The sequence below is a fragment of the Oryctolagus cuniculus genome, chromosome 18, assembly GCF_964237555.1.
Source record: "Oryctolagus cuniculus chromosome 18, mOryCun1.1, whole genome shotgun sequence".
Taxonomy (NCBI): Eukaryota; Metazoa; Chordata; class Mammalia; order Lagomorpha; family Leporidae; genus Oryctolagus; species Oryctolagus cuniculus.
The window spans coordinates 38,982,636-39,000,713 of record NC_091449.1 but is presented as its reverse complement, the minus strand read 5'-3'; the positions used below and the strand labels follow the sequence as shown (position 1 = coordinate 39,000,713).

Sequence of the window (18,078 nt, the reverse complement as noted above, 5' to 3'; positions counted from 1 at the left end):
ATGTTGTTGCTGTGGAAAATTTGCCTGGTCCCAGGGTACCAAACTCAAGCCGAAGACTAGCAATCAAATGAGGAGCATCTTGGCTCTATAAAAGGAAGAAGGAGAGAAGCTCTCCAGTGGGAAGGTCTCTGTCACTGAAGCTTTTCTTTGAATCCAGGAGTCAGACCAAGCATTGTCCAGATCAGGCTGGGGCCAGCAGTTCAGCAGCATTGGCCTCACCCAGGAGGCAAATTCTCTCCCACCCCCACCAAATCAGACCCCATCAAGGAAGGCCCGAGGAGTCAGAGATTTAGCGAGTTCAATACTTGTTTTAACAAGTTGATTCTTCTGTGCATTACAGCTTGATGAGGGCTTGACCTGCCCTAAGGTCTACTCCAACACTGAGTTTATGAACGGCCAGGCTTCATCACTGTATCAGGCCAACCTTTACCGATACAGATTTTTGTCATCCTCTGAACTGGGTTTTAGAGATATTTCCACCAACTACCATGACTTTAAAAAGGAGGCTCTGTGAGCATTGATGCATATGCACTGAGCGTACTTAAGAAAACATTGAGCTGTGAATACTTTACTACATGCATTGCTCATAGGCAAATGATGCTATTCGTTATAATTGTGTTTGATCAAGTCACTGAAAAAAACCACAGCCAGTGGGAGGACTTGGATAGAATTTTGACTTGAATGTGGAAGTAGCAAAATTACCTTTCCATTTAAACATTCTAGAACTCAGATTCTCTTTGCGTTGCTCTCTCTTATCTACGGCCGCTCCTCCCTCAACGTGCCCCATCTCGTCTGAATTGCTCTCTTTCTTCCCAGTCCCGCAGTGGGACTGTTCCATCCACTCCATCCCCCACGCAGCCTGAAGCTGGCACACGGACAGAGAGTGGTGGCTTTCCTGGCCGGCTGCTTTGTCTCCAGGCAAAGGGAAGTTCAAGGTTTCTGAAAGTATATTCCAGGCTCCAAACAGAGCAACTGGAGTCAACAGTGCAGTGTTTGAAACTCACGGCAGTTGGGGGCAAGGTAAGGGCAGGGGAGCTGATGAAGGGGACGAATATGGGGGCCATTTACTGTGCAGTCTCCATCTGTCAGCCTCACATTACAGGGTCTCTCACCCCGACCTCTTCACAGCCTTTGCCACGAATCGCCCTGAGTGTACAAGTGAGGAAGCTGAAATCAGAGAGGTTGCAAATCCCTGCACCGTAAGTGGTCTGCCCGCAGCCCACACTCTGAGCGATTGCACTGACCTGGTTATCTGAAACCCAGTTTCAAGTCCCAGCTGGGCTCAGGACCCCTGTGAAGCCCTGCTCTTCCCTAAGCCCCTACTTCCTCATCTGTGTCAGGAGCTCAGCATGGACGACGTCTGAGTGTCTTCCAGCTGTGACTCTGAGGGCCTTGGTTCCCGGGCATGGCTCTGGATGCCAGTTCTGTTAGGAGCCAAGGCAACGAGGAAGCAGGCAGGACTCCAGGAGAGCAAGTGGTGGTGGCCCCTGGGGGAGCCGACCAACTCCTGCCCTGACCTCCTCTCTCACCCTGAGGTGCTCCACGGGCCAACACAGCTGTCACAGAGTGTGTGGTCTAGGGTGACCCCGTTCCCTGGCTTGAGCTGTACCCCACGTCCCACCACCCCAGAGGCCGTGGAGTCACTCATGTTCCCAGGCACTGTCTTCACTTGCCAAGCTGGGAAGTGTGAACATTTGCAGCTCATTTCGGGCTGACTCCGTGGCTGTGGCCGCCTGCTGGGGAAAGCTCAGTGCCCTGTTCCAGACGCCATCTAGGGAGAAGTCAGCAACACTCTTGATTGCCTCATGAGTCAGTTTGTAAAAACAGTTAAATACAGGGCATAGGAACGTCCAAAGTGAAGCTCTACAGTCTAGAAAATCCCTCTGCACAGACTGCCTGGGACGCCTGCCTGCTCAGCTGCCCCAACACTGGGAGACTGACGCAAAATGTGGGTTGTGGCTTTGTTGACGCATGCAAGAGGCACGCATATTCCTCACTCCTCATGTTTCCACAAGGGGGGACTTCCCCAGTGTAACACTCCTGTCCCGCCCCTCACTACACTCCTCCTCCCCTCGCAGGGTGCATTGGGAAGGAGGAACTGAGCATGCTCAGCTCTGTTCCCGGTCTCTCCCTTGGTATCAGTCTGCCTGCAGACAGCTTTGCTCTGCTCCGACCAAATATTAAACTAGATGGGGTAGGCTCTACTCCTCAGGTCCTCTGCTTCAAACCAGGTTCCTACTAATGTGCACCCTGGGAGGCAGCAGATGATGGCTCAAGGACTTGGGTCCTGCCACATACATGAGAGACCTGGATTGAGCTCCTGGTTCCTGGTTTCAGCCTAGCCCATCTCTGGCTCTTGTGGGCATCTGGGGAGTGAATCAGTAGAGGGAAGATATGCCTCTCTGCCCTTCAAATAAAAATGAAAAATAAATAATTTTTCAATTAAAAAACAAAAAAGACACCTATAGTGGCCCCACAACCAGGCCAGTAGATCATGGACCGTCAGCAGAAGCAAGGAGAACCTGGCTCCTGATTGTACAGAGGACATGAGGCACAGCTGGCCTGGGGCTTCCGCACCTGTATGTCTTCGCTCACCCAGTTCCTTCCACCGAGAGCCCCTTCTGTCTGTCCTGTCTCTACCCATGCCTGTCATACCAACCCAGCTGAAATGCCACCTTCTCCATGATCTGTGTAGAGGCTTCCAGCTGAGAAAGCTTCCTTCCTCCACTCATGCAGATCTCATGCTGTTACTTGCGGTAAGAAATTCCTTATGCATCAAGACACGTTACATATAAACATACAGGCTGCTGTAACTAAATCAAAATTTGACAGTACAGCTCTTACTTTAAGCTCTTACAAACTATGAGCAACATACTTTTATTATCTAATCTATTCCTTTTGTAAAAATAGAACCTACTAAGTTGATTTGATGATAATTTTAAACCTCACAGTTTGTATTTCTATATTCCTATGAAAGAATAGCCTGAATATGGAATTAATGCCATGGTAAAGTAAATTTTTTAGAAGCCCGTTTACTTATTTGAGAGAGAGAGAGAGAGAGAGAGATCTTCTATCCAACAATTTACTCCTATTTTAGTATATGTGCTGCCAAAGCGAGCACCACCAATTTACTCCTTAAATGCCCATAACCACAGCCAGGGTCGGGCCGAGCCAAAACCAGGAACCAGGAGTCCAATCCAGGTTTCTGCCATGGGTGGCAGGGACCCAAGTACTTGATCCATCATTTTTGCCTCCCAGGGTGCACATCGGCAAGAAGCTAGATTGAAAGCTGAGAAGGGATTCTGTCCCCAGCACTCCAATACAGGATGTGGGCATCCCAAGCAACAGCCTAACCTCTTGTGCCACAACACCTGCCCTCAGTAAAGTTGGACTTTTTAAAAATCAAGATATATAGTAATACGCATAGCTTGTGTCCAGTTGGTGTTTATTTGAAGGCAAACATATGTTTCTGGGTGGACTCGAGATCCTGGTGACACTGATTGACTCACAGCCTTCCTGTTATATGCATAGTCTATCAGTGATTGAAGGAATCTGCTTGTTTATTGCACCTCTGTTTCTAGCATCGAGTTTGGTACATAGTAGGTGACCATACATGTTTAGTAAATTGAACTTCATTCAAAAGAACACATATGAAGTTCCCTAAACTTATTTACACACCTACCCTTCAGTCCTCAATAAATATTTACTGAAGACCTACCATGTGCCAGGCATCAGGATGATAATAGTGCTCTCCTTATTTTGCTCACTCTCAGAATTCCTCCCAGCCTGGGTCTGTATTTTGCTTGAGAGCTCCCTTAGGGCTGGCACTGTACCCAACACAGTGATGGGAAGTTCTACCTCTAGTTCTTGACAGTTCATCCCCACTGTCTGCTGGTTCTCTGCCACCAACTTTGCTCTCAGTGATGTGACCAAAAACTACAGGAGTCCCAGACAGAACCCCAGTGACTCTCCCTCTCCTGATGAAGCCCATCCCAAATCCATGCCTAGCCGATTATGGTAGATAGACTATTGCCTTGTGTCCCCCAGTGAACTCATACCTGTTTCTAGTCCCCTCGCACATGAACTCCTGGCCTTAGTACAAAATGTGTTCTGGCCATCGGGACACAGCAAGTCTGATGCAGGCAGACACTGGGAAAGCTGTGTGCATGTGGATCTCATCTCCTTGGGCTTTGCTCTATGAATGCGCCTGCCAGGCTGTGGGGAGCCCAAGCTGCATAGAAGGGCTACATGAAAATGACACAAGGTGCTGACAGTTTCACAGCTCCCAGTCAGTGCTAAGCATCAGCAACGTGTATGCACCATGTAGAATGTTCCAGCACAGTCAAGCCCCCAGAAATGCTGCCCAAGTTATAACACAGGGAGCAGAAGAACCACCCAGCTGATCCCAGTGAACTCACAGAATTGTGAAAGCTAATAAAACGACTGTTATTTTAAGTCACTACATTTTGGGGTGTTTTGTTACATAGCAATAACCAACTGAAACACTGGAGATCACACTTCCCAGATGCGCTCTCTATAATACACTCAAGTGCAATACAGACGCTGGATGGCCCTAGAGGAGCCGTTGTCCTTGTAATTTCCTTAGGCTAACAATCAACACTGACCACTTCCTGAGGAGACCCCCCCCCCCACCCGAGAGGCTGCCTTCAGGGGCAGTGTGACCCAAGTTCAGAATGATAACTCTGGACTGGCCCTCACTGGCGTCTCGCCCCACGCCCGTCCTTCCAGGTCACCACACCGCGCTCGTACCATGCTCATGTCCGAGGAAACTCACAGCCCCAGCAGACATTAGACAGCTTCTGGAGCATCCTGGAGTGCCCTCTTTGACTCAGAAATTCAGATGAGAGATTGACTGACTTTCTAGTAAAGCAAATAGTCATATTCCAGAGTAGGACACAACATTTGTATGAAGCTGTAGACCAGGATTCACAGTTTATCAAAATCATGTCAATAGTTGCTCTAGGCTTGGTCCCTTAGATGTCCCGGGCCCTGGTCTTTGTTATTAGGGCAGCTCTAGCAGGAAGGTTTGAGGAGTCCTAATCTACTTGCACCCCCTCACCCTACTGCTGGGGAGACTTAGGCTCAGGGAACAAAGTGCAGACTTTGTCCAACTCAGTGGCAAAGATGGGGCTTGCACCCAGGCTTTGCGCTTCCAGTTCCACCTTTTCTTTCACCAACAACATGGTTACACCTCCCAATGGAAAGAGAAACAAAGAGACGTTACCTTTCCTGACGTCTTCACTCCTTTCCAGAGGCTAAAATACAGGACGATGACAACAACCATCAGACAGAGCAAGAGCTGCCACTGGGGCAAGCCAATGTCGTGAATCCCGCTGCTCTCGTGGAGGTGCAGGACGCCACGCCTGCCCAGAGGAGAGGGAGGGAACCAGGGAAGACGGTGTCAGGGGGGACAACCAAGGCGTGACCACAGGTGAGTACACATTGGTGGAGACGGTGTCTGGCCACTCTCCACTGACTCGGGGGCCTTGGCCACCGGCATACGTGTGTATCTCAAAGAGTTTATTTTTGTGAAAAGGAAAACTTTGGAAACTAAGCGTAGCGCTTTTTTTCCCCCCATAATATGCTTTTTTGTGAACATTTTGAAGACTTCTCTTACATACATCATGCGGGCCTGCTCTGGTCAGCCATGGCCTGTTTCCTGCATGGCTCTACCCCAGACAAAACAAACCACCTGAGGAGATTCCAAGTTCAAAGCTGCTGTTCAAGGGCAAAAACATCTTAAATGCCTACTGCACGTATGGTTCTGGGGACAAGATGATAAATTAGACAGGGAAGGTTCCTGCCGGCGTAGAGCTCATGTTCTAAAGCAGCAGCTCTCAACAGAAGGGAGCAATTTGCACCCCAGAGGGTATTTGGCAATGTCTAAGATGTTTTCTATTGTCATGTTTTGGGTGGAGGTGGTGTTACTGGCATCTGCAGGACAGAGACCACAGGTGCTGCTAAACACAATGCGTAAGAGTCAACACAGCAATGAATCACTCTGTCCAGAAGGTCCCTACGGTCAAAGTCGAGAATCCCTGGAAACATTTCTCCTCTTTGGAAACATCTGCTAAAGCTAGCAATTCCACTCTCCAGCATCTACCCACTAGAAATTTGTACATAATTTACCAAAAGACATCTTCTAGAGTATTGATAGAACCATCATTCATAATAATGCGAAACTGCAAGGTACTTGGGAGGGTGGAAGGAGCTGCAAAGAGGCCCCTGTGCAGGTCTCCCCGACCCCTCCCTGGCTTCATTCAGACCCAGGGGCTGCACTCAACACCCTCTGAAGCCCAGCCTCATCATCACCTCCTCTGGGAGGACTCCCTGATCACCCCAATCAGAATCTTTCAACCCTCTGGGTTCCACTGGCTCCTGGCTCATAGGTCAGCAGAGCCTGCTCCCGGAAGACCTGAGGGCTGGCCAGGGCCAAGGCGCCCCCAGGATAAGCAAGAGATTGACCATTTCTGGGGCCCAGGGCCTGGCCCAGGACTGGCAGCTGGATCCATCAGCTCGTGGCAAATTATTGTATTAGAAACACAGAAGTGGTTCCCAATCTTTCTTGCTAAACCCCACGCTCCATCTTCTAGGAACAATGAGACCCCAGGACCACCTCCAGGGGAAGTAGGAGGAAAAGGGTCACACTCCCACGCTCGCACGCCTCTTGGAAGCTCCTCCCCCACTCACGGTGCTTTCATGGCCTTTTCTTCTGCTACGTTCAGGGAAACCACACACTTCCCCATATGGGAACTTCCTGCGTCTCGCTCTACAGGTGCTTATTCTCAGCCAGGGGTCCATTCAGAAAGTGGAGAATTCATGAATTCACACTAAAGTGTCACAGGCAAACAGTGGCTTAATACTTTGCCCTTCCCTGTGGTGGTGTTTCAATCCAAAACAATGCTAACCTGGTGGCAGAATTATCACCCCTCCAATGGATACAGGCAGACATGAGCTAGCCTTCCTCTCCCTCTCCTCTCTCTCTCTCTCTCTGTCCTGCTTCTTCTCTCCCTCTCACCCCCCTCCTCTTCCTCTTTCCCATCTTATTATCCTGCCCCACCCTCAATTCCAAGGAAGAAGTTAAGGTTAAGGGAACATAGTTTGGGGGCCATCATCAAGAATATGGCTCTCAACCTGTGTGTTAGAATTACCCAGGAAGAATTTTCAAGTTACTGATATAAAAATAAACATTTAAAACAAACTTTATACCATAAACCAGAATTACTATTATCTGGCCCAGTTAAATTATTATTATATATTATAATTATTATTATCAGCCAGTTAAATGAAAACTCTCAGGGAATGCTACTTGGGCCTGGTCTCTTTGAAATTCCCCAGTGAGTCTTGTGGGCAGGCAAAGCCACAACGCACTAAGCGGCTTCTCCTTTAAGGTCAACTCCAGCGTCCTGGAAGCTGTGTGTAGCTCCCCAGCAAATCCCGTGCCCCGGGGACAGAAGGCTCAGGGAGCCTCGGAAGAGGTGGGCTTGCCAACATCTTGGAAGCCTCGGCGGGCAGGTGAGCCCACTGCAGGATGAAGGCCTCTGATGGAAAGATGGAGACTCCAGGCTTGCAAGGGAACATCCTCTCCAAGACTGGGAACCAACTATCTTCTTGCGTGGGAGTTAAAATTGTTCTGAATTTCTGAAAGAACAGAGGCCACCACGGATGCCGTGAAGGTTTCATTCCTCACTCCCTCACTCAAAGCAGATGTCTACTACATGCAAGAACACAGGGGGGCCGGCACTGTGGCACAGTGGGTAAAGCCATGGCCTGCAGTGCCGGCACCCCATACGAGTGCCGGTTCTATTCCCGGCTGCTCCACTTCCGATCCAGCTCTCTGCTATGGCCTGGGAAAGCAGTCGAAGATGGCCCAAGTCCTTGGGCCCCTGCATCCACATAGGAGACCCGGAAGAAGCTCCTGGCTCCTGGTTTCAGATTGGCGCAGCTCCAGCCATTGGGGCCACCTTGGGAGGGAACCAGCATATGGAAGACCTCTCTCTCTCTCTCTCTCTCTCTCTCTCTCTGCTTCTGCCTCTCCTTCTCCCTCTGTGTAACTTTGAATTTCAAGTAAATAAATAATAAATCTTTAAAAAAAAAAGATGGGGCTGGCACTGTGGCTCACTCAGTTAATCCTCTGCCTGCAGCGCGAGCATCCCATATGGGCGCCGGGTTCTAGTCCTGGTTGCTCCTCTTCCAGTCCAGCTCTCTGCTGTGGCCCAGGAGGGCAGTGGAGGATGGCCCAAATGCTTGGGCCCTGCACCCACATGGGAGACCAGGAGGAAGCGTCTGGCTCCTGGCTTTGGATCGATGCAGCGCCGGCTGTGGCAGCCATTTGGGGGGTGAATCAACAGAAGGAAGACCTTTCTCTCTGTTTCTCTCTCTCACTGTCTAACTCTGTCAAAAAAAATTTAAAAAATTTAAAAAAACCCACAAGGAAAACAGAAGAATGTGGCCCAGCAACCACCCAGACTCTGGGTTCAGACAGATCTGCGCTCCCATCTTGGCTCTGCCCCCAGCTCTTCTGTAACCTGAATCCTCTCGCTGATTCCACAAACCTTGTCTGCACCTCTGCTCTGAGCCAGGCAGCATGCTGGTGGCTGGTTACAGGGGTGTGGACAAGCTGCAGCCCACGTGGGGCTCACAGGCCAGGGGACACTTGCCAGTGCGTGCATCCCCACCTCGGAGGCGTTTTCCTTTAGAGTAAAATGACTACATTACAGCATGTGAAAGAGTGCCCTGAACCCAGGAAGCCCTAGGCATTCTCACTACATTTCTGATTGAGTTCCAGGCATCCAGGAGGAGCAGATATCAGCAGAGGAATGTCCAGAAAGCTCAGCCCAGGGACTCCACTGGGCAGGCTCCCCTGAGGAGGTGGCTGCTGGCCAAGGGGAGAGTGGTGCAATGACAAGTGTGGAGGAGAGAGCGCTAAGAGGAGGTGGAGGTGAGCATGTGTCCCCTCCCCGGAGCAGACCCCATCCCTGCAGCCCCCAGTCCAGCTGTAGGGGCCCTGAACTCGCTCTGCCTCATCTTTTCTTTGCATTCAGCTGCCATGGCTGCTGCCCCCAGCCTCAGTCCCACTGGCCCCATCCCAGGCCAAACCTATGCCCCGTCCCTCTCCCTCCAAGGCTGTTGTCAATGTCCCCGAGGCCCCTCCCACGCCTGCCTCTCTGCTTCCTGCTGGCCCCCTTAAATGCACTGTCTGCGTCCCCATCTGAAGTGTCTTCCTCACCTCGTCACTGCCCTGCCCCCAGATCCACTCCTCAGAGACTCCTATCACACACCACGGTCACAGTGGTTCTCCTCCGAGGCAGTTTTGCCCCTGCCACCTGATCTGGGTATTTGAGGTTGTCACATCTGGAGAGTGGGGGGTGCGCCTGGCCCCCAGCAGGTGGAGTCAAGGATGCTGCCAAACCCTCAAAGTGCACAGGACAAAGCCCACCCCTCCCCCCAAAAGAATGAGTTAACCGCAAAGGTCAAAAGCATCCAGGTTGTGAAATCTCAGCCTGCAGGACACAAATGGGAGCCTTTCAGAACCTGAAGGCTTTTGTAATCCGCCCCTGGCTAAGTCCACCCCCCTCTGCACCACACCCTGCCTTTGGCTTCTGGCAATAGCAAGCCACATGTCATCCCCATCAGAAGATGTCCCATGGCTCTGGGCCTTGTGACCTTCTGTTCTTGCAGCCTGGAACACACTTCCAGCCAACTTCTCTGCTGGAAAACTTCTCCCCATCTTGCTCAGCTCAACTCAGAAATGATCCTGTGAGTTAGACCTTCTTCTACGTACAGGGGGCGGGGGGGGGGAGGGGGATGGCGTGGCAAGGGTTGACATCTCCAAACGGAAAGAAGACCAGAATCTAGTACTGACCTTGCCTGGCATTGAATTCTGCTTTTTCCCAGGATTGATGAGCCAAGTGGCGAGTGGTGTCAATCACCATTTGGCTGATTTTACTGTTAAAGGCATTTAAAAAAAAAAAAAAAAAGGCATTGACCAACTGTGCTCTCCCTGAAGCTTGCTAAAATGTCCCTAGTGGACAAGCAGATGGTGGGCAGGCCCCTTCCCCAGGTCCAGCTGGGGAAGTGCATGGGAGGGCCACTTTCAGGGCTGTGGTGGCTGTCACATATCTCATCAGTGAAGTGAGCCAGACTCCAGCGTGAATTCCCAAGAAAATGTAAGAGAATCCAGCTCCTCGCTCCAGGCCTTGGGGCTTAGTGCAAGTAACTGGGGCTTGTTTTTGTTTTCCAGAAGTTTAATGAACATGAGTCATCATTAAGGGGACCATCCAGGCTTTCCAAAGTCTATGGGCCAAGAAGGCTCAATTTCTCACTTAACATTAAGTGCAGGAGCTTAGCATCAGGATGGAAAGAGACCTCTCTAACTCATAGGAACCGGCATGGGGTAGCAGTTCTCTACTGCCAGGTACGTGAGCACCGAAGGTACCCTCTCTCAGGCAAAGATCCATGCCTTCAGGGTCCCGTTTAGCTGTGGGGCTGCTTGGCTGTGGGCCAGAGCCCGAGAGCACAGCCAGTCGCTCCCTGGAATGATGAGTTCAATCCATCAGCTTAAATGAGTCCAAGAGGGTAACAAAATTGACCAGGAGGTTTGGGGAAAGAGGAAACCGAGTGATCTCAAGGTTGGCATTGGGAGTCACACTTGCTGGGTTCCCAGACTGAGTCGGACTGCTGGTTTTACATAGAAACATTTAGAGCAAAGGGCCACGTGCCATTAGGAAAAATGCAGAGGCAACCCATGACTTAGAGTAGGATGCTACGAAGAGAAGAGTATGCGATGGGCTCCTATCTACCTGCAGGGATGCCTGCACACCTACTCCAAATGCACCCTACCAAAAACTACCAGGACAGAGGAGAAAGACAGGGCTTGGGGATCAGCCTATGCATGGGGTAAGAATCCTGAGTCAAACAACTTGGCTTAGATCCCAGCTTTGCCATTTACCCCAAAACCCGAGCCTCCACTTTCTGATCTGTAAAATGGGAGTGATTTCTAGCCCCATGAACTGCGAAGATGAAATGAGATTTGGTTGTAAAGAGGTGCTGAGCACCTGGCTCAGAGTAGCCCTGAACACTGGCGGGGGTTGTGGGGAAGGAGTTAAGGAGAAGAGGGTATGTCTGGAGAGCAGGAAGATGCAGATACCAATCCTGAATCCTGCTCCATACAGCCAAGCCAACCACATCCCCAAGCCTTCTCAGCCCCACGCACGAGAACGTCTTCTTGCACAACATTCTGCTCACCTCTGAGCCTGGAGGAAGTTTAGGACCGCAACTAAAGTAGCCAACGCTGGACTGGGCATTGCGGGTCAGCAGGGTAAGATGCCGCCTGGGATGCTCTCACCCTAGGTGGGAGTGGCTGGGGTCAAATCCCATCTCTGCTTCCAATCCAGCTTCCTGCTAATGCACCTAGGAGGCAGCAGACAATGGCTCAAGTACTTGGGCCCCTGCCACCCACGTGGGAGATCTGGATGGAGTTCCTGCCTCCTGACTTTGGCCTGGCCCCACCCCAGCTGTTGCCGACACTTGGGAAGTAAATCAGCAGCTGGATATCTCTCCCTCCTTTCTCTCTGTCACTCTACTTTCAAATAAATACATAAATGTTTTCTTTTTTTTTTTTTTCCAGTAATTAAGGTCTTCAAACACCACTCGCCTCTCCCTTATGCTGCCTGGGCAGGCATGCTGGCCATTAAGACATTAGAACAGGAAACAGATATGACCTAAACTCGAGAGGCCAAGTCTATCATTTTTCATTTTAATTTATAAGAACAAAGATTGCCAAGAGCAAAAGGAAAAATCATGCTTTTTCCTCCGTGGGAGAGTAAGACGAAAGCAGGCACCCGAGTACATGGATCAGCTGCTGCCTCTGCCCCACTTGGCTTCACCGTCTCCCCATGCAAACCACACTCATAGCCCAGAAGGACCTAAAACCTCCACCCGCCAGCTCTCCAGCAGTTCTGAGGCCATGATCGCCGGGAGAAGAGTGGAGCAGGCCCTAGGGATTCCATGACTGGAGGTTGTAGAGGTCTCAGCCTGAGGCCAGCAGGCAGTTTGTTCTGGGACAGGCGAGTACAGGGGCTAAGATGGGCCCCCAACCCGGGCTCGACACTAGAACTGAAGGAGAGGCTGCTTGCACTCTGGTTCTCCAGACACAGGATCCAGGCGTCTGTGTTGTTTAAACCCTCTGGGTGATATCAGCCCATGGGCTGCTAAGGTTTAGCACCTCTGTTCTAAGAGCGTGGGCCTTGGAGCCAGGCTACCTAGGTCCAAGCACACTTTGGAGGCCACTCCTAGACTCAACAGTCTTGCACAAGTCACTAACTGCTTTGTGTCTATTGCCTCACTCATAAGGCAAGACTAATTTTAGCTCACAGTGTCCAGGATTAAAAAACACTTTGCACAGTGACCGGGAAGCCATCTAAGCCACGTAAACGTGAGTTGTGAGTCTGACAATGTCTCCGAGTAGGAACAAGCCCTTACAATGGCTTAGAGACCAGTATAGAGACCAGAGAAGCTCTGGAGCTTCTCAGCCTGGCATGGCTGGGGTAGGGTAAGAAGACTCGGGCTTGAAGGGTGTATAGTGTGAGGAAGTACTTACTCTGGAGGTCTTGCTAGTGCAAGGTGCCTGGGTCCAAACCCTGGCTCTGCATGTGGCTGGGAGCTTTGCTGTGCCATCTGTGAAACCTTGCCTCCTTGTGTGTTCCATGAGGGTAAGGGTTACAGAAAACTCCTTAGGTTAGGGTGAGCTTTCCATATGTACAAGCATTGCACGTACAAGAAGTTAGCAGGAAGTCAGGCACACGTGGTGAGTGGGTAGCTGGTGATGTCTCAATGAGGAAGGCAGGGATGGTGCTCTTACTTCTAGCAGATGCTCACTTTGGCAGCTGTAGAGGTTTTTGGAGAATTTGATGGCAACTGTGAATCCTCCCCTAGAAAAATCCCAGCACACAATCTTGCACAGGCCTGCTTCCTGGAAGTCCACAAGCATCACGGATGGACACGGTGAGCATGGAGGTGCCGACCCCCTCGCAAAACCTCTTTATTCACAGCCATCTGGGGACTGCTCTGGGTCCTGAGAACACTGACTCCTCTGGTCCTAGAGGTGGTACATTTTCCAGAGGTTACTTTTAACCAAACTGGATCTCTTTGGTCCTGTTGTACCAAGATGGCCCAAGTGGAAATGATCCTAGGTTAACTCTAATCTCCAAGACAAGCAGGACTCATTCTTAGGTTCGAGGCCAAGGGAATCTATAGAACTGAAAGACAGTGTCCCTGAAGCTCTATTGCTGTGGATTTGTCTTTTCTCATTCTCTAGACCTGTGCCATCCAATGCTGTAGCCACTGGTCAATGGATTAACTTAAATTAACACTCCATTCCTCGGTCACACCAGCCACGTTTCTGTTATGCAGGAACTACACGTGATGAGCGGCTGCTGCATTGGACCACACAGGTACAGCACATTTCTCTCACTGTAGAAAGTTCTCATGTGATGTGCTCTCTAGAACAATCAGCACACCACACCCTGGGCCAAGTCTGTGCCTATTGAGGTGCGACCTGTTTCAAAGACTACGCGACAGAGACATGGGGCCCACCAACTACTGTCTGGTCTTTCACAAATAACCAGGGGCTTCTGCTCCAGCCCCTTGGAGCCCTAAGAGTGGGATTCCCATGGGATTTATCTGTTCTACCCCTGTCCGTGAGCTACACGTATGTGGCCTGCTTCCCATGCCTTGAATTTCACTCACAAGCCCCATGCATTTTCTGCTTAAATGCTAGCACTTGTGTAAGGATGGCTGAACTGGGACTCACCCACATTTGAGTGATAATGACAACATATTCTACATGAAGAGAACACCATGCGGACATTTTAGACTAGCGGTTGAAAACAAGTTGCCCATCACTTTCCTCAAGGTTATGATAGGATGCTGTGGTGGCTAAGCGGATTCAAGAGAGCAACAAATTAAATAATGATGGTTAGGGATTAAAACCACAGAACAAAATAAACAGCTGCGAGCCCCTACTGCTATAAATCCATCATTGAGTAAGAATTAGGAGAGAAGGGACAACTCTTCACAGAAGACTTCCAAGCAATTAATCTAGAAGGAACGGTGGGAACAGAGCATCACAATTAGACAAACACGCAACAATCACCCTTGCTTGACAGGATCTTCAATGGATGCTAAGAAATACGGGTAAAAGTATGTTGAGAAGCAAGATATGTACACACACTCAAAATATCTCCCAAAGGACACTTACTAATTGTGAAAGAAAAATGCTTTGTCCGCATAGGAGGAAGCTGGCAGGCCCCACCTTTGCCAGGTGTTCAAAGTCAACATTACGACAAGCAGACAGACCAACATCAAGTGCCCCCATAGTGCGCGCTGAGACAGACACGGCATCAGCTCCCTGGCAATCTTTCCAAAAAGGCGTACACTTCAATCTCCACGTGAGAAAATGACACACAAACCCAACTGAGGCACGGTTCTCAGAAAGACTGGACGATATTTTTTGAAAACTTCAAGGTCCTGAAACTCAAGGAAAGCCCAAGGAACCCTCACAGATTGGTGCAGACTAAGGAGCTGTAACAAGTCAAGGCCAGATAAGGACATCTGGGAAAACCGGCAGAATTAAACAAGGCCTGACGTGGTTCCGGTCACAGTATCTCCATGCTGGGAATCCCAGAGCCGTGGTGATGGAAGGGGTTAGCCTCCAGGGAAGGTGAGAGAAGGGTCTATGTACTAGTTATTAAATTTCTCTCTGTATAAAATAATTCCAACCAACAACATTGCTTTGTTTAATGGTATTCCGAATTCCAACACCGGGCGGTGCCTCTCAAGCACACGGGGTCCAAACAGCTTCCCTGAGCAGCATGTGTCTGGCCTGCTGCCCACATCTTGAATTTTGCCCACCAGCCCCAACAACGTTCTCCCAGTGCCACCCCAGGGAAACGGCAGCACACGGTGGATCAGACAACAGCGTAGGGATCAAAGGTTGTCTTGGGTTCCAACTGCAGCTCCTTCACCTCCCAGCTGAGCCCCAGATGGTCCCTTGGTTGACTTCATCAGTTCCTAAGTCACCTCCTCAAGGAGGCCCTCCCTGCCTACCTGAGTTGAAGTTCCTTTTCCCTGCCACAACCAGTCTTCCCACACCCACCCGGGTTTAGTTTCTGAAGGGCAATCCCAATCTCCAGAATGGTTTTCCTTTCCCAAGGGAACACACACTCTCTCTAAGACATTCTTGTATCCTTGTCTGGTTACCAATAGTATTTTCTCCCTATCTGCACTCTCCTGCCCCAAGACAGGCCTCAGTGGGCCCTACCCCCACTCCCGGGGTGAGGTCCCCATGACTTACTCATAAAACTCTGCTGCTGGCGTGAACCTGTACTTGGAGTACTTAGTGTGGTTGCCCAGCACGGAGCCATTGAGGAGCTTGGGGTCAGTGCAGTTGGGGCTGTTCCAGGCATGGCCACAGTCAGTCCAGGGCAGGTTGAAGGTGAAGGAGGAGAAGAGGTAGTAGAGTGACCAGGCGATGATGACGTTGTAGTAGAAGCCAACGTAGAGGGCGATGAGGATCACAGCGTAGCCGACTCCTGGGTGGGGACAGAGAAGTCAGGTAGGGGCTTCCCCAGGCCCCTGCCCAGGCCTACAGCCACTTCTCCTGGAGAATCAGCTGTAACCACTGCACTCCCTAAGTCTCTGCCTTTCTGTAGAGGATTGTCAGAGCCACCTGTTTTCCATAGGCACCTGCCAGCCCTTTGCTACTGTAGCCTGCTCTGTCCACTCACCAGGCAGGCAGGCAGACAGGCAGGCAGGCATTGTCCCAGAGCAGCTGGGTCAGGAAGTGGAGCAGGAGTATGCCTCGTTCCTTAGCAGGGTGGCACAGAGCCATGTTTCACACTCGCTCCCAGGGGACTGAGGCCTTTGCCTTTGCCCTGATGACACTCCCCTCCCCTCCCCTCCCCTCCCCATGGGGTCCTCCCGTTCTCCAGCCCCCACTCATGCTCCCCGGGATCTCCTCCCCGAATAACTCTTGACACTGCCTTCCGCTCACCGTGTTCTCTGGGTTACACTCACAGTTTCCTGCTCCAAGTGCCAACCTCATCTTCCTGAATGTATTCTTTAGAGCTACCTCTATGGCTTTTTCTCAGCCTAGGAGTAGATAATACTTGCCTTAAGCAATGATCAGCCTGTGGGGTCTGGGTTAGCCTAAGCCCCTGCGTCCTTAATTTAGCCAGAGCACATGAGGCAGGTGTGGCCAATCAGGGTGATGCTTCCCCACAGCCACAGTGATTGGCTAACAAGGGCGCAGGGGATTCAAAGCTGTGCATTTGTAAGGGGTCTTTTGTTTCTTTTTGCTTTTGATCACTGTACAAGTTGGTAGAATTTGAGCCTAGAATTTCTGATGGCCATCTTCACCGTGCTTGAGAATAATATATCTGAGTCTGGTGCTAACACAGAAGAAAAGAGAAAGATGTCAATTCTGGACATTGCTCAAATGCCTGGATGTTAGCTTTAGTTTTAGCCTCAGTCCAGACAACTAGACTTGACTGTAATGTAACTCAACTAATTACCTTTTACATTTAACCCAACTTGAGTGGATTTCTGGGAATTAAACAAACACGACCCTGAGTGGCACACCTGTTTTTAAGGCTCCTGTACCAGCCTTTATCTAGGACAGGACTGAATACACCCAAGGTACTCACACACCAGTGCCAGCTGGGGAGCAGCTGTAGCCCTCACTGGCCCTGCGCCTAAAACCAGTGCTGGTGAGACACCAACCCGTGTTCCAGGGCCTTCTCCTTGCTGCCTGGAGGCCAGGGAAGGGCATTCTGGCTACTTGGCTATTTTCTGCAGATGCACTCTCTAAGTTCCAAATGCAGGTAGGCTCCTCTTATACCCCAGCTGCAATCTGTTAGTTATGGCTGGGGTATTAAGGGTTGCAGGCAGCTCCCTGGCTGAGTTTGAAAACATCCATAATCGATTTATCATGTCTGTCACTAGAAAGATATAGTAGTGGTGTATGTGCTGAGTACTTCTGAGGTTTCTGTAAGTATTTCCTGCATGTGAAAATAGACTTTGGTCGTGCAGACAGTTGCTGTTAATGCTCCTTCTGACATACCAAACGCTCTCTGTAACTCGGAATGCTGCATACCCTTGCCCTTGTCAATCCCTGTGAATCCCCCAAGAGCACTGGTCTACATTGGATCCCCAGAGGCACAAGGGACACCTTCAGGAACAGTCTGGCTTCTTCCAGGTCCCTTCTTTACCTTTGAAGAACGGGCAGATCTTCCACACGGTGGCTGCCCCTTCCCGGTTGTACTGCCCCAGAGCCAGCTCCATGTAGAACAGGGGCATGCCCGCGATGATGAGGAAGAGGGTGTATGGGATCAGGAAGGCACCTGGGGGACACAGAGGCAGAGTGTGACCCCAGGACCCCACCCCTCAGAGTACACGGATCCATGTCTGCAGTCATACGCTCGCCTGGCCATTCCCCAAGGTGTGCTTTCTAGAGTTCCACAAAGCAACTGATAAAAATAGTGGCAGTTGTAACAGCAGGAGAAGCAGTACCACAGCCATGATAATGAGGTCAGTGGTCCAGTCAGTAAAATCTGGGTTAAGGGGCCGGCACTGTGGCATAGCAGGTAAAGCCGCTGTCTGCAGTGCCAGCATCCCATATGGGTGCTGGTTTGAGACCCGGCTGCTCCACTTCCAATCCAGCTCTCTGCTATGGCCTGGGAATGCAGCAGAAGATGGCCCAAGTCCTTGGGCACCTGCACCTGCATGGGAGACCTGATAGAAGCTCCTGGCTCTTGCCTTCAGATTGGCACAGCTCTGGCTGTTGCAGCCATCTGGGGAGTGAACCAGCAGATGGAAGACCTCTCTCTCTCTCTCTCTCTCTCTCTCTCTCTCTCTGCCTCTTTGTAACTCTACCTTTCAAATAAATAAATAAATCTTACAAAAAAAAATCTGGGTTAAGCAAAGCTAAGTAGGTCCTGGCAGGCATCTCCTAGCCTTGGATGCGCCAGCACATGCAGCACAGCTGTGAAGAGACTT

General features: G+C 50.5%; 1 protein-coding gene across 5 annotated transcripts in view; it reads right to left on the bottom strand.

Annotated features, from left to right (window-relative positions):
* Nucleotides 1-18,078, bottom strand: part of SLC6A2 (solute carrier family 6 member 2) — a 44,361-nt gene that overhangs the window by 15,199 nt on the left and 11,084 nt on the right. For all 5 annotated transcript variants that reach the window (XR_011384196.1, XM_070063143.1, XM_070063144.1 and 2 more), the window contains exons 3-5: nucleotides 17,292-17,423; nucleotides 15,377-15,614; nucleotides 5,246-5,384 (exon numbers count right to left, since the gene is read on the bottom strand). Coding sequence is in view for 4 of the 5 variants with exons in the window: in XM_070063143.1 (XP_069919244.1) it covers nucleotides 5,246-5,384; nucleotides 15,377-15,614; nucleotides 17,292-17,423 (509 nt within the window). In the remaining variant the exon portion in view is untranslated. The remainder of the gene's footprint in view (nucleotides 1-5,245; nucleotides 5,385-15,376; nucleotides 15,615-17,291; nucleotides 17,424-18,078) is intronic.